General features: G+C 36.4%; 1 protein-coding gene across 1 annotated transcript in view; it reads left to right on the top strand.

The window, feature by feature from the left end:
- Window positions 1-24,145, top strand: part of dnah5 (dynein, axonemal, heavy chain 5) — a 264,013-nt gene that overhangs the window by 83,637 nt on the left and 156,231 nt on the right. Inside the window, exons 36-45 of the mRNA XM_056476107.1 lie at window positions 2,256-2,428; window positions 5,018-5,196; window positions 5,288-5,475; window positions 5,961-6,155; window positions 8,570-8,704; window positions 10,782-10,889; window positions 11,015-11,168; window positions 11,254-11,400; window positions 14,963-15,204; window positions 19,790-19,966. Coding sequence (XP_056332082.1) covers window positions 2,256-2,428; window positions 5,018-5,196; window positions 5,288-5,475; window positions 5,961-6,155; window positions 8,570-8,704; window positions 10,782-10,889; window positions 11,015-11,168; window positions 11,254-11,400; window positions 14,963-15,204; window positions 19,790-19,966 — 1,698 coding nt within the window. The remainder of the gene's footprint in view (window positions 1-2,255; window positions 2,429-5,017; window positions 5,197-5,287; window positions 5,476-5,960; window positions 6,156-8,569; window positions 8,705-10,781; window positions 10,890-11,014; window positions 11,169-11,253; window positions 11,401-14,962; window positions 15,205-19,789; window positions 19,967-24,145) is intronic.

The raw sequence follows: 24,145 nt of genomic DNA, 5'->3' as shown, positions 1-24,145 counted from the left end.
CATTATGAGATTAGTAACATGCACTGCTTGCGTTTAATTTAAACCAATTTAAAGGCAGTTTTTTATTATTTAGATTTTTTGAACCCTTATGGCTCGTTTCCACTGACCGGTACGGTACGGTTTGGTTCGGTTTGGTACGGGTCACCTTTATCAGGCTTGCGTTTCCACTAACAAGGGTACCCTTTTGGTGGGCGTGGTGTATGACAGACAGTTTCAGTCGACGTCATTCTCGCTCGAGGAAATGTCTACAATAAAGCTGTACGGGTCACTTACATATCAAATGAAAAGCACTTCTCACTAAACAGATGCTTCATACACATAAATGCTTGTGTATAAATGTTTATTAGTAATTTTTCAATGAACATGAGTTGATTATAACTGCAGATCAATGATAGTGCGAAACAGCCTACTGTAACGTCTGTAATTATATTAAATAACTAAATAAATGAACATATATAGACCATACAGCCCCTTACAGTCTCCGAAATGTTACCAACTACAGAAGAAATACACACAGCAGATATTTTCGTCCGTATTTAGGTTCAAAACAATACAAATTATAGCCTAGTCAGTGAAAACCTCTCATCTGTGTCTGTAATCTTCAGCAGCACATGTAGCCTCTGTTAGACAGTAATTCCGTCAATCTGAGTTCATAATAGTCCAAAATGTGAAGATAATAAGTTAGTTATACATGGCATTTTGTTCATGTTTGCTGAAAAAATAATGTGCTCCTTTTTTTCCGGCTTCTCCTTTGTTTCTTCACGCTTCACTCTCGCGTTTGTCAGTGTCTGACAGGATCGGGTTTTAAAAGCACATCAATAATCAAGCGCAGGTAATTATCATCAGCTCAAGAAGTTTGTTATTTCAGATATAATGTTAGAGACGCGCGCGAACGCTAGCAAGAAAGCGAAACCGCTCGCGCCTCAGACTGCCTCGTAAAAAACTACGGGGCACAGGGTAAATCTGCTCTTCTTCTTGGCTTTGTGGCTGTTTATCAAGACGACGACAAGGTTTGTTTGAGCCCAGGTCGACCATGGCTCGTTATTATATGTATAAATCATTCCGCTGTAATGTCTCGGCTGTGTATTTCAAACATGGCGGGTTTTTGTTTTCATTCTGGCTTGCTGCGTAAGCGAATGACGTATCTCTGTATACCAATAGCGTTCAGCTGCGCGTCTAGCTCCGCCTTTTGGTACCCTTTCTCGTCTTTGGTATCCTTTCGAAAGGGTGCCGAAAAAGTGGTACGGTACGGTACGGTTCGGTTCGGTACGCTTTTTGACAGTGGAAACGGCTATAAAAGCGTACCAAACCAAACCGAACCGTACCGTACCACTCAGTGGAAACGGGCCATTAGATTCTAGATTGTTCAAATAGTTGTTTCTCAGCCAAATATTGTCCCTTTGTAACAACACATACATCAATGGAAAGGTTATTTAATCACATTACATATGATCAAATAAAATATAAATCTCATATAAATCTCAATTTCCAAAAATTGACACCTGATCACACTTCACAAATCTAATATTTTGTATAGTTTACAGGGTGGGGGAGGGGGTGTCATCTGTCTAAAATTACAGATTTTATGGCATCTTTTTTCAAAGCGCATTGCCATAACATCACATAACGTTGGTCACAGACCTCACGCATGGAAGTAAATAAATCCCACAATTTATATTACAATGGTAGGGGAAACGTTGGTTTATATTTAGTTTTGTTTTTATTTTGCTATATTGGATTATTCAAAAGACATGCAGCTCATTTCCTCAATGTAATTAGTAAATCATCAGTATTTGCCTTTTTTTCGTATTATTGCCAATAGCTTTCAATAAATTAATATCGGCTGATAAATATCAGCAACCGATATAGTAGTGCATCTCTATAATACAGTAAAAAAAAGCATTGTTGTCGGTTGCTCATTTGAGTTCAGTGTTTTAGGACTTTAGAGCTTTATTATGCTAAACGAATCTACATGTTGTACAATAGCCAAGCACAATTTAGCTAATGATAGCCTCTCAAATTACCATTGCAGATACAATATGATTTGCTTCTTAATGTTTTAAACCTAAATCAACTTTCTCATAATTAGATGTGTCAGCTGGCAAGGTTAGATGTTGTAATATCTTATCGTGATTGAATGCCAAATCGCTATGTCACAGTTTTAGGCATTCATAGACATGTCTTTGAGACGACTCTAAAAGATAACCACCCAGCAGAATCTAATCTCAGTGGAATGTCTTTCTCCTGTCACACAGTGTCGTTTGCACATCAAAAGCCCCACCGACTTTGAATGGCTGAAGCAGTGCCGTTTTTACTTCAATGAGGACTCAGATAAGATGATGATCAACATCACTGATGTGGGCTTTGTGTACCAGAATGAGTTTCTAGGCTGCACTGACAGGCTGGTCATCACTCCCCTCACTGACAGGTGCTGTTGACAATTACAGGCTTCTTTACTTCCATCCTCCCGCTGTGGGGCCATTTAGGTTCTGTATTATTGCAAGACATGTGTGATTTCATACAGTTATAAATGTAGCTCTGAACAAATAATATAAATTATATAGTGTGAGCATAAAAAATAATGATTATATATATATTTTTCTTATTTTCCTTTATGCAATACATGTTTATATTTTACATTTTGTATACTTGTCATTTCTTTCCATTCATTTATTGTATATATATATATATATATATATATATATATATATATATATATATATATATATATATATATATATATATATATATATATATATATATATATATATATATATATAGTATTTTCTTTTGCTTTCTGGTAAAGACACCTAAACAATTTTCATATCTAAAATTATATATAACAATATTATATGTTATATATAACAAAATGATAAGGCCTCCTTTGAAATTTCTATTCTTTTTGACCAATGGAGAAAGGAAATTTTCACAGTATTACCTATAATATTTTTTTCTTTTGAAGAAGTCTTATTATTTTTAGTTCGACGGGAGTAAAAGCAATAATATATATCAGTGCAATTATATTTATTATGACACTGTTCCTTTGAGTGGATTAAAGTTCAAAAAAGACTGTTAAAAGAGACTGAAATACTTTTATGCTATTCAGGAGCCATGTGCACCCACTGACATGTTAAATCGGCTTCTCTCTCTTTCACGTTCAAAGCATAATGAATTTTAGGTATGTATATAAAATAGCCTATGCAATATATTAACATCAAATTAATAAAATAATCAACAAATGAGAAATAAATGACAGAAAAGTTAGTAAAAAGAGACAATATCTCTAAAAATTATCATAATTGCAAGATTAAAACGAGTAGATTTTTTTTTTAAATAAGGCAAATGCGTTCCTAATAATGACTAATTGTGTACATATATTTTGCAGCCACTTTAGAGTTCGTCCTCTCTGAGTTTATAGTAAAGTTTTACTGAGTCATTTAGATTAATGAATCTATTATTTACTTTTCCTCTCTGTATTGCGGCTGGCCGTGCGCTGTCAGCTGTGAAACCAGGCACATAGTAGTCTTTAATAAAAGAGTAATGCGAAAATGCATTCGAGCTTTAGAAAGTGAAAGCAAAAGTTGAATCCCGGACATTTTAGGAGATTTAGAAACCCGGGCTGGACAAATTTTTTTTAAGTGCCAAAATTGCACGTCTCTGTGCATCTGAAAAGCATTTGAAACTGTCTCAATTGATCGCAGATGTTTGGTTATATTGAACGAATACAAAAAGTGTAAAAGGAAGTTAATAATAGTTACTAAATATACCTGGGCGGCCAGCCCAAGTACAGTCTATCTGTGGGAAGCACTGTATATATGAATATCATCAATACTGTAGGTAATAATAAATAAATATAAAATTTAAAGAAATAAGGAAATATAATATTTTTTTAATTTGACTTGACTAATAATTGATATTATTAACCAAGTTAATTAGTTAAAAAATAATTTATATATATATATATATATATATATATATATATATATATATATATATATATATGTATGTATGTGAGTAATATCACCGTGTGATATACAGCCACATTGCACTGCTACGAGTGTGATATTGCGTTTATACAACAGTTTGACGGCATAATTGTGTGTGTAAAAAGAAAATCAAAGAGAGACTAAAAAACCCTGTTGTAAGAAGAACTACTTTCTTCCGCCATTCATTCACAACTGCAGCTGATGTCAAAATGGCAGAAGCGTTACTAATTCACCAACGTCACTTTAGAGCTAGTATTTGAATGATTCTCTAGGATAATATCTAAAGTGATGACAAAACAGGTGATTTTGCTCACATTTTAAGGCTAAATGGCATGAATCAGTCTACAGAGATATCTCCCTACAGTATAAGTCTATTACAGTCTACAGTTTTTCTCTGTTGCAATCGGGATATCACAATAATTTCCTCGAAAAAGAAGCGCAATTAGAAATTATGCTTTTTTATCTTCTAAGGGCTTATTATGCAGTCTCTGTCACCATCTTGTAGATGGACAACATCTTTGGTCTGCTCAATGACAGGTGCTGTCTCTCAGACATTATAAACATTTTAAAATATGCACTATCCTTATAAATAAACTGCATAGTTGCATTCGACTAAAACGCCTCAAAAGTACATTATGTTGCCCAACAGCTGCAATATTTGTCAAACTATAGAGTGTCCTCTGCTTGTTGCTGTATGTGGGCGAAGTAATACACAAGGGTAAAGGGTGAAGAGGCTGGTCGAGTGCTGTTACTGGCAGAATATCGCAGGGCTATCAGCCAATCAGATTCAAGAACCAGACAGAACTGTTGTGTCTATATATATATATATATATATATATATATATATATATATATATATATATATATATATATATATATATATATATATATATATATATATATATATATATATATATATTACAAATATAAAATTCTAGAGTCTTAAGGACCCTATGTAGTTTCACCTTTTCTTCTGTGAAGCAAGTATTTCATCTGCATGATTTTAAAGCCATTTTCAATATATTTTCCAGATGCTACATTACTTTAGCTCAAGCTCTGGGAATGAGTATGGGAGGAGCTCCAGCTGGGCCAGCAGGAACAGGAAAGACCGAAACTACCAAGGACATGGGCCGCTGCCTGGGCAAATATGTGGTGGTTTTCAATTGTTCTGATCAAATGGACTTTAGAGGCTTGGGAAGAATATTCAAAGGTGCCACTCACATGTTCTTAATACACATTACAAAAATACATTAGATTTCTGCTTATCTATCTTACTTTATCCAATTTTTCCACATATCTAGGTCTTGCTCAGTCTGGGTCCTGGGGTTGTTTTGATGAGTTTAACCGTATCGACTTGCCAGTGCTTTCAGTAGCAGCTCAACAGATCGCCATTGTGCTCACCTGCAAGAAGGAACGTCGGAAGAACTTCATTTTTACTGATGGAGATAATGTAGAGATGAACCCTGAGTTTGGCATCTTTCTTACTATGGTAATTTAGTGCTTTTGTAAAAATGTCAGTATGCAATTAGAATGATCACAGAATGTAACTAATCTTAATTATCATTTGTTAATATTATGCTAGGAAATAGGTCACTAATCAAAGCATTTTTGTTATATTTTGGAATCCAGTGATTTTGTATCATGTGATCCAGTATTTTTATCCTATTAAAAATTCATGGAACACATTACAAAGTACTTATAAGTACTCATTTATAATTAAATATATAAATAAATCTGAAAGACTGTGAAAATCTCATGTAATTAAGATAAGACAAGACAATAAATAATAGATTAACCTTTTTATGACACTGATGTTAATAAAAAAAATCAGCAATATATATATATATATATATATATATATATATATATATATATATATATATATATATATATATATATATATATATATATATATATATATATATATATATATATATATACGTTTTTTTTCCCATTTCTTTTTTATTCCTACAGAACCCTGGATATGCAGGCAGACAGGAGCTTCCAGAGAATCTGAAAATCAACTTCCGCTCCGTAGCGATGATGGTTCCTGACAGACAGATCATTATCAGGGTGAAGCTGGCGAGCTGTGGCTTCATTGACAATATCGAGCTGGCCAGAAAATTCTTTACTTTGTACAAACTGTGCGAGGAGCAGCTCTCGAAACAGGTGACTATCATTAGTGAAAAAGAAAATTTAAAAATATATATTCAACCACAACCCCAAAACAGAAAAAGTTGTGACAGTATGGAAAACACAAATAAAAACAAATTTTACTTGTATTTTAAATAAACATGTATTTCAATTGTGGTTCTTGCAAAACATTTTTAAAAAAGTTGGAACAGTAAAACATTTACCACTTTTTAATGTTGTCATTCCTTGTCACAACACTTAAAAGATGTTTAAGGACTGAAGACATCAAGTGAGGAAGTGTTTCAAGTGCAATTTTATTCCATTTTTTTTTAAGGTGAGCAACAGTACAGGGTATTCGTTGTCGCATTTTGCGCTTTAAATGTGCCACACATTCTCTATTGGAGACAGGTCGGGACTGCAGGCAGGCCAGTCAAGTTTCTGTATCCCCTTCCTCCGCAGGGACTTTGTAATGTGTGCAGAATGTTTTGCATTGTCTTGTTGAAATATGCATGGGTGTCCCTGGAAAAAGAAGCCAGCATATTTTGCTCAAATCTCGATGTACTTTTCAGCATTAATGGTGCCATCTGTTACGAAGTGGACTCTTACAAAAGACGTGTGGATCCAAATGCAGTTTATTAGAATCAAGGTACTAAAGGCAAGGATCATAAACAGGAGCAAAACAATATCATAAGGGTACTACAATAATCTTGGCCAAAATACAGATGATAGGTCAGAGTAGGCGGCGAGGAACAAGGCTAGAATCAAAAACACAGGAAAACAAGCCAGGGAAAACACTTTGAAATGTTCAATAGTGAAACAAGACTTGACCAAGTGTGAATGAAGGTGAGGTGCATTTATAGTCCTTGTAATAAGTGTAAATGAGTCTGTGTGTGAATGTCCATATTATTGTCATATAATATATATAGGGCACTTTTGGACTTGTTGCTGGTGACAGTCTGGATGATCCTTTTCTTCTTTGGTTTAGACCACACGGCGTCCATTTCTCCCCAAAAAATGCCTGAAATACTCATTCATTTGACAATAGTACACGTTTCCACTGTTTGATGGTCCATCCTATATGCCTTCAAGCCCAGAGAGGTCAACGGCATTTCTGGACACTGTTAACATAGGGCTTCCTTTTGGCACAGTACTGTTTTAACTGCTATTTGTGTACACCTTTTCTCCTAAAAGACTAGACCTTTCTTGGATGCTGCTTTTGTACCAAATCATAATTACAATCACCTGTTGACATCACCTGTTTCAAATCACATCATTATTTAACTAATTTTCCGGATTGCTACTTCTTTTGGAATGTGTTGCAAGTCTTAATGAAAAGAAAGGATGTATATTAACAAACGAAATGAAGTTGACCGGACAAAACATGAAATATTTTGTGTTCATATTGTATGCAATGAAAAACAAGTTGAATTAAATTTAGAAATCACTACTGTCTTTTTTTAATTTGGGTTTCATACTGTCCCAACTTTTTCCGATTTAGGGTTGTAATAACTGCAACCATACGATTATTTTATTTATTTGTATTGTTTTTTCTGAGTCATTCCTTTAAGTCTAAACAAAAGCTTAAAAGCTGCAAGCAGCAGTTATTTGAGGTTCAGGTACTTTACCACTCTCAGGAGCATGTGTAAAAATGTCATCATATTGTCCAAACACAAGTTAACTTAACACATTTAAGTGGACTGAACATAAAACAATTAAGTTGTCCCAAAAAAAAAATCTCAAGAATTGTGTTGTTTCAGCTAATTTTAATTAAGTAGTGTTACGTGGAGACTGACACGGAGGGATCCATTATGCAGTATTTATTAGTCACAGTCAAACATCCAATACGCACTAAAGTGCGAACACACATCACCAGTAATCAATAATGGTCTTGGGGCTGGCGGCTGACAGACACAGAGTGATTTACCAGGCGTGGATCAGTGGCAGGCGGTGTAGTTCAGAATCCGTTAGGCAGGCTTGGGTCGAGGGCAGGCAGCGTGGTTCAGAGTCTGTGTATAAAGCAAGGGTCGTGGGCAGGCAGAAGGCAACTCAGAGTCAGAAACAGTCCGGGGTTATTCTCAGAAGATCAGACAGGAAAGAACGCTCAGTAATGCTGGCCGGGGCTAAACAAGACTTCACAATGAACTGGTGTTTGAGTGTGGCTTATATAGGAAGCGTGGATCGTAACTAGATTCAGTTCAGGTGTGTGCACAATCAGTTTAGATGGATGATGTAATGCTTAAAAGTCCGGGGATGGTGACCTCTGCTGGCCAGCGAGGAGAATGACTGGGACCGAGTCGGTAACAAGTAGTTTGAACAAGCAGCATGATATTTTTTGGGGTGTATATACATATTAATAAGGGGTAAAAAAAGACAATGTTCTACCATATCTGATTATTTAATCTCCATAACATTTGCTGAGCTTCAGCTAAGTTTTCTTTTTTTTCTCCTAGGTCCATTATGACTTCGGTCTCCGCAATATTCTGTCTGTCCTGCGCACTCTTGGTGCTGCGAAACGGGCCAATCCTAATGACACAGAGTCCACTATTGTCATGAGAGTTCTGCGAGACATGAACCTGTCAAAACTGGTAAGAATGCCAGTAAATAATGTGTGTGATTTTTGCCAAGTACGATGTGATCCTGGATTAGCATCTATTTTGATCCTGCAACATTATTTTTGTTCAAAAATGTAATCCACGCGTGATCCCTAATGATGGGAAGTTCGGATGACTTTACTGATCTGGAACTTTGAGTTTCGTTCATCGATATGAACAAATCTTTTTTTTGAGTCATTTATATTTAATTTGCCAAAATATTATTTGAATGTTATGAGTTCCTTCCAAACACATCTACAACTATCCCAAACACAGAACAACAAAACAATCAAGTCATAACTAGAATGCTACAAGAAAGTGAAAATAATCATTCATTGTTTACCTGGGTATTTTGTCTATGATTAGCTCAGCTCACGTCTTCTGACATGACTTCAAATTTGAGTCATTTCTTTATGTGATACTGACAGTCCCATATAAGCTTAACCAATAAACACTGTCTGAGCCAAAATGATTAGTTTACCTTTTGAGTCTTCAGGTTTTTGAGTTGTTCGTTCATCATGTGACAGCATGTCTCAAAACAGGACTCAAAAGGACTCAAGAAATGAACAGATCAATTTTTTTTCCCGCTCTGACTGCGTATGATTGGCTTCTGTCTTTCACTTGATGAACAAATGACTCAAACTTGACAGAAGACTCAAAAAAGGAACTAATCTTCTACCCCACCTGCATAAAAGTAGAGGAACAACCCATCACTCATCCCTACCCTTGAAGCCAGCCCTAACTGTAAATTATTCCCAAAATAAGAGGGGAATAATAGTTAGATAATCAATCATGTAGAAGAACTAAACTCTACAAGCCTAAACTTAACATAAACTGTAAGCATATCCCTTAATTCTGATTGGCTGATTGGAATGTTGTTCCAGGGTCAACACAGATGTTGATCCAGAACCATGTCCTACTTGCTAAAAACACACTAACCTGGACCATACAGTCTCCTCATGTCACTCATTAGCCCCTTTCACACAGTAATACCAGTAACTATCCATACAATTAGTGGAAGGATTTAAATTCAACGATATTCTGTAATTATTGTGTACCCTACCTGACAAATGTCTTGTCGTCGATCCCAGTGGTAAGAGCAACAAATAATAACTTGATTTCTAGTTGATCATTTGGAAAAGTAGCAGAAGGTAGATTTTTCTGATGAATCATCTGTTAAATTGCAACCCAATCATCACAAATACTGCAGAAGAACTATTTGAACCCACATGGACCCAAGATTCTCACAGAAACCAGTCAAGTTTGGTGAAGGAAAAATCATGGTTTGGGGTTACATTCAGTATGGGGGCATGCAAGAGATCGGCAGAGTGGATGGCAACATCAACAGCCTGAGGTACAGTATCAAGACATTTTTGCTGCCCATTACATTACAAACCACAGTAGAGGGCAAATTCTTCAGTAGGATAGCGCTCAAAGTTCCTGAAAGCCAAGAAGGTCAAGGTGCAGCAGGAGTGGCCAGCCTAGTCACCAGACATAAACATTATTGAGCATGTTTGGGTTAAGATGAAGGAGGAGGCATTGAAGAAGAATGCAAAGAGTCTTGATAAACTCTGGAAGTCCGGCAAGAACGCTTTCTTTGTCTTTTCAGATGACTTTATTAATGAGTTATTTAAGTCATTGCAGAGATGTATGGATGCAGTCCTCCAAGCTCATGGGAGTCATGCACAATATTAATTCTTTTTCCACTGATCCATGACTTTATTTTCTATACTGTACATTATTTCTTTAAAGTGACAAGACTTTTGTCTAAGCAAAGGGAGACCTTACTGTCCTAATTAAATAATTAAAAATCAAGACATGATCATATTTTAGTTTGGTAAACCAAAAATAATCGAGAGACCTTTGCCTTTCATATAAGCCACTTCTGATACCAAATGATCAACTAAAAGTCAAGTTATTATTTGTTGTTCCTAAACATGTATAGGCAACAAGACGTTTGTCAGGTAGTGTTTTTGGTATGTGTGAAAGGGGCTACAGTTTGATAATAGATTCTCATATTCTCATATTTACTCAGTGTAAGAATTACATTTTTAAATCATTGTCCTTTCAGATTGATGAGGACGAGCCATTGTTTCTGAGTTTAATTGAAGACCTTTTCCCTGGAATTCAGTTGGATAAAGCTGGTTATCCGGATCTGGAATCAGCTATAGACAAACAGGTTGGAAGAATGATCATACATTCTTTTAAAAAAATCTACATGTAAACATCATTGAAGAGTTTTGTTGTTGTAGTTTGAAACACCTGTAAATCATAAGGGGGATTTATCTCATTATTTTCTACTAGGTAACTGAGGCTGGACTGATCAATCACCCACCCTGGAGGTTAAAGGTCATTCAGCTATATGAGACTCAAAGAGTTCGTCATGGAATGATGGCATTAGGACCCAGTGGAGCAGGGAAAACAACCTGCATTCATACCCTAATGAAGGCCATGACTGGTGAGAGTGAACGTCATTTCTGTAACAATTGAATTGGTTAATATTTTTAAATTAATGCGCAATTTAAATGTAAATGTGTGTTTAGATTGTGGCCAGCCTCACAGAGAGATGCGCATGAACCCTAAAGCTATAACTGCACCTCAAATGTTCGGTCGACTCGATGTAGCAACCAACGACTGGACTGATGGGATTTTTTCCACTCTTTGGAGGAAAACGCTCCGGGCAAAAAAAGGTAGATCATGCCAAAGTTACTTTAAAGGATCAAACATTATAACTATTTACCAGACTTTTACGATCTGAAATGTGTAAAACTACTTCTGAGAGAGCAAATGGTATAATACATGGGTCAGAGATGACACAAATTAATGTATTTAATATTCTCATCATTTAAAATGCAGTCATTTCTTTGTCTACCATGGACTTCTTGTTCTACAAACTGATGTGTTATTACATTTGTTTTACACTTTTGAGCCATATCTCAAAAATATGAAGTTCTGTGATAAAACTATGTGTGCGCAGGTTGATAAGTCACCTAATCTGCTCTTACGTCATCAACTACATTGAGCAGGAAATTGGTTGCTGTCACATTGGCAGCCAATGAGGTTGCTGCTCCTTAGTATTTTAAAAGCTCAGTGTCATTCTACCCTGTAATGTTTTAGCACATTTTCAGAGACCCTCCTCCACCCTCCTGTTTAAATCTGCTACGAGGGATACATATACACTACCTGACAAAAGTCTTGTCGCCTATACAAGTTTTAGGAACAACAAATTATAACTTGACTTGTAGTTGATCATTTGGTATCAGAAGTGGCTTATATTACAGGCAAAGACCTCTAGATTATGCTTATTTCACTAAAATAAAATATGATCATGCCTCGATTTTTAGATATTTAATTAGGGCATTAAGGTCTGAGTTTGCTTAGACAAAAGTCTTGTCACTTTTTGCAGAATTGCACACATTGCAGAAATAATGTACAGTATAGAATATAAAGTCATGGTGCAGTGGAAAAAGAATTAATATTGCGACTCCCATGAGTTTGGAGGACTGCATTCATACATCTCTGCAATGACTCAAATAACTTATTAATAATCTGCAATGGCAAAGAAACTCCTAGAGTTCATCAAGATTCTTTGGATTCATCTTCAATGCCTCCTCTCTCATCTTACCCCAGACGTCCTCAATAATGTTCATATCTGGTGACTGGCCAAGAACTTTGATGTGTAGGCTGAAGTACGAGAAGGAGCGCTATCCTGCTAAAAGATTTGCCCTTTCCTGTGGTTTGTAATGTAATAGGTAGCACAATATCTTTATATCTCAGGCTATTTCCATCCACTCTAGCGATCTCTTGCACCTCGGGGTTGCCTTGGTGGTAAACCGTTCATTTATTCATTCATTCATTCATTCATTCATTCATTCATTCATTCATTCAGGAAGGCTCTTAAAGTGTACATCTGTGACCGAAATGCGACCTCTGTTGGACAGTAGCAGACTTTAATATGAGACGCAGATTAATTTCACAGTTCCACATGAGGTTATTAATAAGCAAATAATATAAACATTACGAACGTAAACATTAGGTGAGCAGGTCTCCTAACAACACACTGTAGAAAATTTCATTGTGGGAAGAAGACGACAGGGTCAGTGATAAGGTGTGTAATAGTTTTCTTTATTTTTGCAGAATTTTAGTCTAGCATTGTTAGCACCATACTCAAGGTGTGTGTGTGTGTGTGCGTTCACTCAGCTCTCTCTTTCCCGACTGGTCTCTCCCGCTCCATTAAAGCTGTGTTCACACTGGTCTTCCATTCATACACACGCGAATGCGTCATACCGGAAACTCAAGCTCATGCGACAAGTTTCACAGTTCGTTCCGTTGCAAAGTTCAAGCTTGGTGAACTCTGACCTGCGAAATTGCATCACTTGACTGCATGAGACCAATCGAGGATCAAAACATGAAATCTCTGGACAGACTTTTTAAAATGTCTAATTATCTTGTTTAATCCCGCCCCTTTTCGCAGCACCGTACTACAGAATTTCGCAATCTTAAACACTAGTGTGACCGCTGCTTAAGGGCACCTATGGTGAAAAATCTACTTTTCAAGCTGTTTGGACAGACATGTGTGTAGGTATAGTGTACAGACAGTCATATTGAGGTGATATAAACACACCCAGTCCTTTTTTTTTTCAATTTAACAACAAAAAAACGGTGGATCAATTGGAACGGTTTTGAGACCGGCCATAACTTGACGTAGGAGTGCGTTCCACCCGCCAACCAATATTGATTGACAGGCGCGTATTACCATATCCTCAGCTTGTTGTTTCACGTCCGCCACTTTCAGCGTGTGAGTCAAAGCGATGTCACCAAAGAAACACCCTTGCTCTATTTTTAGATGTAAGATTTATTAGGCTCAAAACAAAATCAACATTCACCACGATCGCTCTCATCTGCGCCATTGTTTGTAACTTTAGGTGGGTTTGCAAACATGTGTACTTAAACTTTACCAGTTTGCATTTCCCGCGGTCACAGAAGCTCCCTGTCAGCCTAACTAGGTGCAGCTAAAAAGTGCGAGCGCGTTGCCTCATGTGCACGTCTTCCATTGGAAATAACGAACTTGCCTTAAGCAGGTCGCACACCAGAAGTGCCGCGCGGCACCATGCAGCACCATGCATTTTAGAATTCTAAACATTGGTTTCTATCAGGGTACACACACCAGCGGCGCAAGTCAGCGGCTGTCCATCCAGTGTGTGACGCCCTTTAGTTATAACCTCAGTCAAAGTTAATTCAGTGTGCGTGGTTATTAGTCTCGGTGTACAAGCTCAGAACTTTCAACTAGCACACAGTTGGCTGTAAAACTATACAAAGACTCAAATGATTTTGTAACTACCACTCTGACACATTCTGGCACATTAGGAATATTAGTTCCTAAACAGTACTCTCTGCTTGGTCTGTGTTCGAGTTGCACATGTACGGCTGAATGCTGGTCCTCTCACTCCTGTTGCTTCTCTATGTCTGCCTGTATGTTGCCATACACAAAGCGGGGGAGCTCTTGAGTCTGCCCCCTGGTTAAGTTGGGCAGGAAGTCTAAACTAATTTTCATGTGAAGCAACACACCCCTAAAACAGCGACCTGTGTACATGCCCCCAAAATGACACTTTTAACACATTAAAATAAAAAAATCTGAATTGTGTTTTAAACTGAACCTAGACTATCACACTCAGAAGAACCATAATATTAATATTAAATCTTAAAAAGAAGTAAACTAGGTTCCCCTTAAGGTACAAAAACAGTGAAAGAATTGATAAAGTTAGTGACCCCTTAGATTTTCTCACACATCATAATTCAAACTACATAAACATATTATGTTTTTCTTAAAAAGTGATGTTTTACACAAAACACACACAAAAAAACATTTTTACGTCCATTTTGTCCACTACCAATAAGGTAGCAAAGTCCCTCAGGGCTAATTTGTCTGGTCAGTTATGTAAGAATGCTAATGGGTTCCAAACTAGTTAAAAACCCTCTCAAACAGGCAAGCATGTGCTATTCCGTGACTTTAAATAAAAAGCAGTGAGATCTATAACATGAAAGAGAATGGGTAAAACATACCGAAACCTATTGGCTGGGCTTTTTAAATCAATCAAACAGAGCTTTAGACACTAATGCGGAAAGCAATCAAGCAAAATATGTCAAAAGTCAATCATTGATCATAGTGATTGATGGAGGCCAAAACATTGTGCTTTTGTGTATTTCAGGCAGCTTCATTTCTCATTTGTACTTCATGTTTTGTGTGTATAGGGGAACACATATGGATTGTTCTTGATGGACCGGTTGATGCCATATGGATTGAAAACCTAAACTCGGTGCTGGATGATAACCGCACGCTGACATTGGCCAACGGTGACCGCATCCCCATGGCTCCCAATTGTAAGATTGTGTTTGAGCCGCACAATATCGATAATGCCTCCCCAGCCACAGTGTCCCGTAATGGAATGGTGTTTATGAGCTCTTCTGTGCTTAATTGGAGCCCTATTTTGGAGGTATGTGATGAATGAACTAGTACTCAATGATATTATTATCAGGTATTTTATATTTTGGCAATTTAAAGGCGTTGTTTACCCAGAAATTGAAATTCTGTCATTATTTACACACCCTGTACTCGTATCAAACTTTAATAAATTTCTTTCTTCAGTTAAACAAAAAAAGAAGATATTTTGAAAAATGTTGGAAACCAGTAACCATTGACTTCCATTCCAAGGTTATAATAGTTTTGGATTTTTTGTTTTAGTTTTTATTTCGTTTTGACTTTTTGTTTTCAAATTCAGTTAGTTTTAAGTTTTTAGATGTAGATTGACTAGTTTTTATTAGTTTCTATATTTTAAAATTGCTTAGTTTTAGTTTAGTTTTTATTATTTCCAGTATTAGTTTTAATTTTTTTTTTCTAAATAAGGATATTTGTTAGGTGCAACATTCAAAATCATCAGAATAAATACTGTATAGGCTAATAAAAACTAAAATCTAAAACTACTATCTAACCTGTTACCCATTCAAATACAACATTCAACAAGATAGCTGCCTTAAATAAAATATGTGTGCAGGGTTGCTTCTGAGAATAGATACACAGCAGTGATGGGAAGTTCATTGGTGGTTTAGATCTTTAACTCAACTGGATTTTTTGTGACAATCCTCCCATATTAGGACTCAACATACTGTACCAGAAGTATATAGTCAGCAATCATAATTTTAGTCAGTTAAAATATCACCTTGATCTGAAAAGTTTCTTACAATTACGTTTTGCAACCCAGCTAAAGCATGATTTGCTTATTTAAATACCATTATGATTTTCTGTTATGAAATAGACCTCTCATTTAAGCCCTCGGTTTACCCGCGCTGCATTTGTCCAATTTTAGTTGAGTCACAACAGGCTGTCATATACTGTTTGTGTTCAGTTCACTGAATCACGCATGCACAGTATTATCGGATCACCGCTTCTCAAATCTGATCTCAGTGTACTGTTCTAATAACTGATTAACTCAGTATAAATTGGTTTATTTCGAGTCAGAGGGGGGTATTACGCATGTAATAAGTAAATAGTTAAAAATAAGTAGTTTGTGGATAAGAGTGGAACTGTAGTCTGGAGTAGTAACTGGAGACGCGAATCGTTTCAAATGATTCTGTTTGATTTGGTGAACTACCTGTAGTTCAACTGGTTTACTTCTTAGGAAATCTGGTTAAAAGAGCTATTCGTTCGCAATCACGGTCACTAATACAGGAATGAAACTCATTATTGAGCACAAATGTGATACTTTGAAGTCTCTGCTCGGGTCCAATTTAATGCTGTCACCGTGCTGCTGTCATGTCCGCTCATTTTTTTTGTCGCGGGAGCAACAGCGAGGCCTGACTGGAGGAGAACCGGCTTACAGACTCTGAGGTGCCGTACAGGTCAAACACCTGACAGCGCGAAGTAAATAGATTTACTTCTAAAAGGCATACAGTAAAGTAGGCTTACGTATTAAATACATTTACAAAGATGAAAACGAAGGAGATTTTGCTATAATTTTAGTTAGTTTCAGTTAGTTTTGTAAAGTTTGTACAGTTTCAGTTAGTTCTAGTTTTTTAAACTCTCGTTTTATTTTTATTTCAGTTAACGAAAATGATTTTAGTTTTCATTCTTTCGTTCGTTTTCGTTAACTATGATAACCTTGTTCCATTACAAAAAAACGATTTCAGTTTCATGTTCCTCGGATATATAAGTGAAGATGTGAAATTTTTATTTGTCTTTTAAAGTTTAATGGAATTCAGTTTGAAACAAAATGAACATAATTAATGACAGAATTTTAATTCTTAGGAGAACTCTTCTTTAAACACAAATCCAGTGCATGAACCAATCTGAACATGTGTGAGAACAAGCAGAACTTACAGTCTCTTCCTCCACACTTGCATCATAAAAAATGAAGAAAGGAATCCACAGAACCCTGAGTGTATAAACCGGTGGCTCTGCTAGTTATTCGTTTTATTTCACTCTGAGTTAATGGAGTCTAAAGTCCCCAAGGCATCGCTCTCTCCGTCTTTAAAACAGACTTCAAAGCGTTCAAGTGTTCAGTGCGTGGACAGTAAACGAGAGACAGCTAAAAAAGAAAGAAAGAGAGCAGAAGGACAAACAGTTTTTTTCAGCTCGAAATTGTACTTTATTTAATTTCTCTGTCTCGGTCTTACACTCTGCTTCTCCTTTCTAGCTGGTTTGAACATGTCCATAGCCAGGGGGGGTTTGGGTGGTTTGAATGGCCCACTCCTCATGGCCAAAAGGTCTAGAATTTGTCCTTTTAATTATTTATGTAATTAAAAAAAATTATAATAAAGTGTCATTTTAAATAACCATGGCCAGTAATTTGAATCCCATGGAGCCTCAATGCCACAATAATGTTACGCGAGTCACATGACTTACTGTAACCCACCGAGCGGTAACGTTTGAATCTTTGATGCGTCATCCTCATCCATACTAAGTAATGTTAAGGGTCGAAATGAAAAAGAGAGACGGGAGAATCGACAGGCAGCAGCAAAATATTGAACATATGTTCAAAAAGACTGTCAAATAGGGTAAGCGTTACTTACTTCCTAACAGATGAGAATCTGTCGCTATCATGAGGTTTTAGACCAGGGGTGTCCAAACTTGGTCCTGGAGGGCCAGTGTCCTGCATATTTTATTTCCAACCCCAATTAAACACACCTGACCTAACTAATCAAGCTCTTTCTAGGTATACTAGACTTCCAGGCAGGTGTGTTGGAGGATGTTGGAGCTATACTATGCAGGACACCGGCCCTCCAGGATAGAGTTTGGACACCCCGGTTCTAGACTAACTGGCTGCATTAGCCGAGATGTCCTGTATATTGGGCATTGTTAATTTTTTCCTGTGACCACCAATTCACCATTTCCCTATTTTTTCATTACATTTTTTGAAAATAACCATGTCCAAGCCTTCATGTCCAATGAAGGCTTTAATACCAAGTGGTTAGTTAGCTGTCACTTCACAGCAAAAGGCACTAATCCCGTCGCGTCTGTGTTTTTGAGGCTGTTTAAACCTGGTCACTTCATTCATTTTACTCTGATTCGATATAATAATTTATAATATAATCTGATATAATAATTGATCTTTCGGATGAGACATTAAACCAAGGTCTTGACTCTCTGTGGTTGTTAAAAATGCCAGGATGTCCTTCGAAAAAGAGTAGGGGTTTAACCACTCTTCATCACTCTGTCTCCTCTCCACCAACCAGCTGGTTTGTGGTGTGCGGTCTGGTGCAATATGGCAGCCGTCACGTCCTCCAGGTGGATGCTGCACACTGGTGGTGGATGAGAGATTCCCCCCAAAAATGTTTAAAGTGATTTGAGCGTCTAGAAAAGCGCTATACAAATGTAAGGAATTATTATTATGAAATAAATCCGATCACTTGGACAACTTCAGAAGTTGGTCTGGGACACATTCCAGAAAAAAACCGAATGGGTCTGATTATTTGTTTTTTGACTAAATTAATTTAAATTAAATAAATTATGACCTGGAGAAAAAACTGACCTGCGCCTTAGAAAAACACCTGTAGGTGCGCTTTTACAGCCAAACACAGGTAAGGTGCAAAATTACATTAAAAACACATTTACTAGAAGCATAAAACATGTGTTAACTAACAAAAAGCTTAAGTAAGAATTTGGCATGCCATATTATATGAAAATGGTTTAATAATAATGTCTGTTTGAATATAAATCACCCATTAAATATTGTGATGCTGTGATGAACAACTACTAATACAATCTGAATAGATTTAAAAAGCTCTCGAAAAGTTAAAATAATTGTTATCAATATTGATTATCACAACATATTGCATTATTAAGTTTCGCCATTGTTTACCTCTACGGGAAGTCCCTATAAAAATTAAAAAATAACATGTAGTGTGTGTTTGAACTGACAAAATTTGCACATGATATCACTAAGCAACTTGACAAAACATTATTTTTGTTTTTTTATTTTTTTCACAGCATGCATGTGATTCCAGAAGACAAGCTAATCCAGCACGAAATATTTCATAAAATGTCACCAAAATTATGTATTTAAACTTCTTAAGCAAAAAAATTAAAAAAAAAAAAAAAAAAGGTTCGCTTTAGAGAAAAAGAACCCTCTGTTTCACTAGGCTGGACACTATACGGTATATACTGCATGGTATAACTATGTATTTATACTGTCCATCCTATATACAACACCTTAACCTTCTGATTTTGACTGTAATGTACAGTAATAACATGCACCTTTTGTAAAGCTTAGGAACAATAATTCGTCACCGTAAAATTAAAGGTTCTATCTGACATTTTTGTCAAAATTGAGTTATTGACAACTTATTTACATTATGGGATGTGTTTTCATTTTGTTTACATTAAGACTTTTAAGAGATTTAAAAAACAAATGTTACACACATATTGTTTGCTATATGGAATGCTAAAACTTTGAAGCTCAATATCTCAAAATCATTTAGAATGCAGATAGAACCTTATAATTCCAAGGTGACGAATTATTGTGAAAAGCAATATACAAATAAGCTTAAAGTGAATTGAATTTGTGTTTGTCTGTGTGTGCGCAGGGTTGGCTGAAGAATCGCTGTGCCCAGGAAGGGATGGTCCTGAAGGATCTTTTTTCCTCTTCTTTCCCTGAGCTCTACAGGTTCAGCATCCAATCGTTGCAGTATAAGATCGAAATGCTGGAGGCCTTCATCATCATGCAGTGCATAAACATGCTGCAAGGACTTATTCAGCCTAAGGTTTTGATTCAACAGTTGTAATCCTCATTAACTCAGATTTATTATTTTTCCATCAGTGAAATAGTACATACTAACATACAATACTAGCAGTAAGAGTTTTAAATATTAGCTTGTGGAACATGCTCTCAACACCAGGGTCACAAATTAGTGCCGTTGGCCATCTTTACTCAGTAACCCTTATGTGCTATACATAATTATTTGCAAATAAAACAAACAAACAAAAAACACATTTGGCCTTCTTCCACATCCCTCATAAACTATTCCTTCTGTAGTGGATCCCATAGGGTCGACGACTTGAGAAAGGAATGAACAATTATTGTAGTAAGCGAATTAAGATTGTGACAAAGGTTGATGGCTACTTGGCCGTTAGGAAGAAGAAAGCAGAGAATCGATGAATTTTAGAAAATTTGTAAAGTTTTATGTTCAATTTATTAAAAAATTACCATAAAACAAACAGGCAGCAGCAACAGCCCCTCAAGGTGACTACCACCAAATAAAAAGCAAAGCAAACAAAGTGTCCAGGGGCCTGTTTCAGTTAGGAGGTTCAACCAACTCTGAGCTTAAACTTGAACTCTGAGTTGATTTACTGAGAGATTAAAAAAATCTGAGTTTTCGCTTTCAGAATAGCTGATCTGCGTTAGGTCAAACAACTTTGGATTAAGTGCGGACACCGGAACTATAAAAAGGCATTATCAATAGAGTGCAGATATTACGAGTCACCATGGCAACATCTGAAAAAGGAGATCAGCATTTCTTTCTCCAGCTGAACTTGATGTGTCGAAACTTTTCTTTATTTAATAAATGACTTTCACCTCAGAGGATATTGCCGACACACAATGATTGTGTGGTGGTGTTTGAAGCCATAAGATGAGGAGAACAGATGCTCTTGACACGCTCCAGAAGCTCTGGAGGTAATTAATAATAATAAAATCAATACTAAAATGATTCCGTTTATTCGTTTTAGAATGACCAAAACAACATTTCAGCTGTTTTACAATGTGCTCAACCTGCTGGTTTGTCCGTTCACACACATTTTCATCATCATATGATCTCTTATTTTATAACTTTTTTAATACACATACTGGAATTTGTTCAGTAAAAGTGTTTCCATCTTACTTTATGCGCATCTTTTCTTATCGAATAAAACGTTTATCCTACTCAGTTGTGCGCATATGTTTTTTATGCTTATATATTTTCCATCAACCAATTTTTTTTATGGACAGATCCAAAATGCACATAAAAATTGGTGGGTGGAAACCTAAGGCGGGAAATACTGCTTCATCTTTAAAAAAAAAAAGGGGAGGAGACCGACAGAAACTCAGAGTTTAGAGAATAAAAACCTGCTCCTGACCAGGTTAGGTTCAGAGTAAGTTACCACGGTAACTGACTCTGAGTAAAAATTACCTCTCTTTCAGAAACAGGCTTGACTTACTCTGCTTTTTTAGAGTTTGAAAAACCTGCCATTTTGAAATGGAAAACCCAGAGTTTCTCTCATTTCATGGTTAACATACTCTGAGTTTTCACCTAACCTCCTTTTTGAACCAGGGCCCAGGCTTGGTTCTCCCTCATTTTCTACTGCTGTCTCTCCTCCTTTTAAGTTTCCAGAGCTCCTCTGTGAGACTCGAGACAGGTGGAGCACACAGGTGACAGTCGTTAACACTAACCCCACCAGCCTCGTTCCACTCTCACTGCTCTCGGCTCCGCCTCACTCGCTGCACAGACTTTGTAAAATATGGAAATATTAGTCACCAAAGGGACCTGTGACTTGACTTTAAATGGGACTTACGTAGGCCCGCACGGAATCTGCACCCAAAGATTTCCGTAGATTTTTGCACCCATCATTCAATTCATTCAGTTATTTACTTCAGCAAATGGGTGTAATTATACATGTATTCAGTTGTTATATGCATTTCAGTCACATTTTAAGATGTTCAGATCGTTTATTGACGATACAAATTACAAAGTTTTATGTTACAAATTTAAAGTCATATGTTCTGTCTATTAGTGGATGTATTATATGAGAGGTCTGGTTTGTTTTCCAAGTAACCAGTTCTAATTGTATTTGCATTGTAAACTTTAAGTACAATTTAGCGGAATAGTTCACCCCGAAAATGAAAATTACCACATTTATTATTTTACTCACCCTCAAGTTATCCTCAGTGCATGTGACTGTTTTTCTGTCAGACGAACACAGTAGTAGAGTAGAGTAGTTTAACATTTTATCTTGTCTCTTTCATTCAGTATAATGGTATTGTATAATGACTTTTATTCTGAAGCTTCCAAAAGCACACATCAAACTAGCCCATGTAGTGCCGGGGGGTTAATATTTGTCTTATGAGGTGGATTTATGTGTTTTTGTAATAGAAATAATTCAAATTTTTTAAATTACAAACTCCAATAACTGACTTTCAGTGGCAACCAGATGCACATTTTACACAACTGACATTTACGATGTATGAAGCATGACATAAGAGGGTAATCACACGTATGCTATACTGTTAGAGTAATATATACTGTATAATGTTATTCCAGGGCTATTCAATTGGCGGTTCTGCTGAAAGGCAATTTGTTCCAGCCCTCTAAATAGTATGACCGAGACATTAAAAATAAATTTAGTTCAGTCGAAAAACGGCTGCTATAGTTATGAAGTGACGTGTGTCTGTTTAATACAGCACGAGCTGCAGTTGAAGGCTGCGCAGAGCGTGAGTCACCTGACATTAAACGAGTGGTGCGAGCAGCAGAAAACATTTGGATACTTAAGCTTAAAGGCTCTGAACGCCGCATTTCCGTTGCACTTGTTCTGGTTCGAGCCTCGGCTGGGTCAGTTGGAGTTTCTGTGTGGAGTTTGCATGTTCTTCCTGCGTTCGCGTGGGTTTCCTCCGGGTGCTCCGGTACATGTGGTACATGTGAATTGGGTAGGCTAAATTGTCCATAGTGAATGAGTGTGTATGGATGTTTCCCAGAGATGGGTTGCAGATGGAAGGCCATCAGCTGCGTAAAACCTTCTTTCCCACTCTCATGCAAAATAATATAAATTTGCTACATTTAAGCTTGACACCGGTCATGAATAATTGATTGCATGTTGATAAACTATGCCACAGTTTAAACAGAATAAGCTTAAATCAATCTGTGAATGTGAACATAATAACCAGCTTTTCCTCAATATGTCTGTTTGACATTCGACCCATTTCCCCTTATCTGAAAGTCATGAATATCATTATGGCGAATTGTCCCTGGTAAATGTCACACATTATTTCTTGTATTGTCATTCGAATAGCATTTAGTTTTGAGATACACATCATGCACCACACTATCATTATTCTATGACAATTAAACATGAGCTGAATATATATTATGCCCTCTAGCTGAATAAAAAATAGAAGCACTATCAGTGCTACCCCCTCACGCCTGAGGTATGTTACAGCCCATATGTACTGAAGTTTGCATGTGCCAGCTAATCCGCAATATGTAAATCACAACTGTACTTTCTTTTAAGTTCTTAAAAAGATTTCTGTTGCAAATAAGTAAATAAACAGCACAACTGTTTCCAATACTGATAAATAAAAAGTTACTTGATAAGGATTTATGAAGAAATATGGTAAAATTACACCTAATAATTTAAATATTTTAAAATAAAAAAGCATTTACAGTTTAATTGTTTTTAATATTTTTTTCTTTATTTTCTTCATTATTTTAAATAAATTCTAGTTAATTAAAAACATAATTTTAAATACTGATTATTGATTTAATTTAAATATACCTGACAAAAGGTTCTACCTGACAAAAGTCTTGTCGTCGATCCCAGTTGTAAGAGCAACAAATAATAACTTGACTTCTAGTTGATCATTTCGAAAAGTGGCAGAAGGTGGATTTTTCAGATGAATCATCTGTTCAACTGCAGAAGACCTATTGAAACCCACATAGACCCAACATTCTCACAGAAATCAGTCAAGTCTGGTGAAGAAAAAAAAAAACATGTTTGGGGTTACATTCAGTATGGGGGCAAAAAAATCTGCATGCAAAAAAATCTGCAGAGTGGATTGCAACATCAACAACCTGAGGTATCAAGATATTTGTGCTCCCTCTCATACTTCAGCCTCCACATCAAAGTTCCTGAAAGCAAAGAAGGTCAAGGTGCTCCAGAATTGGCCAGCCCAGTCACCAGACATGAACATTATT

Source organism: Danio aesculapii, chromosome 16 (assembly GCF_903798145.1).
Source record: "Danio aesculapii chromosome 16, fDanAes4.1, whole genome shotgun sequence".
NCBI lineage: Eukaryota > Metazoa > Chordata > Actinopteri > Cypriniformes > Danionidae > Danio > Danio aesculapii.
The sequence above is the reverse complement of the archived record's forward strand: the minus strand, read 5'-3'. Positions and strand labels throughout refer to the sequence as shown.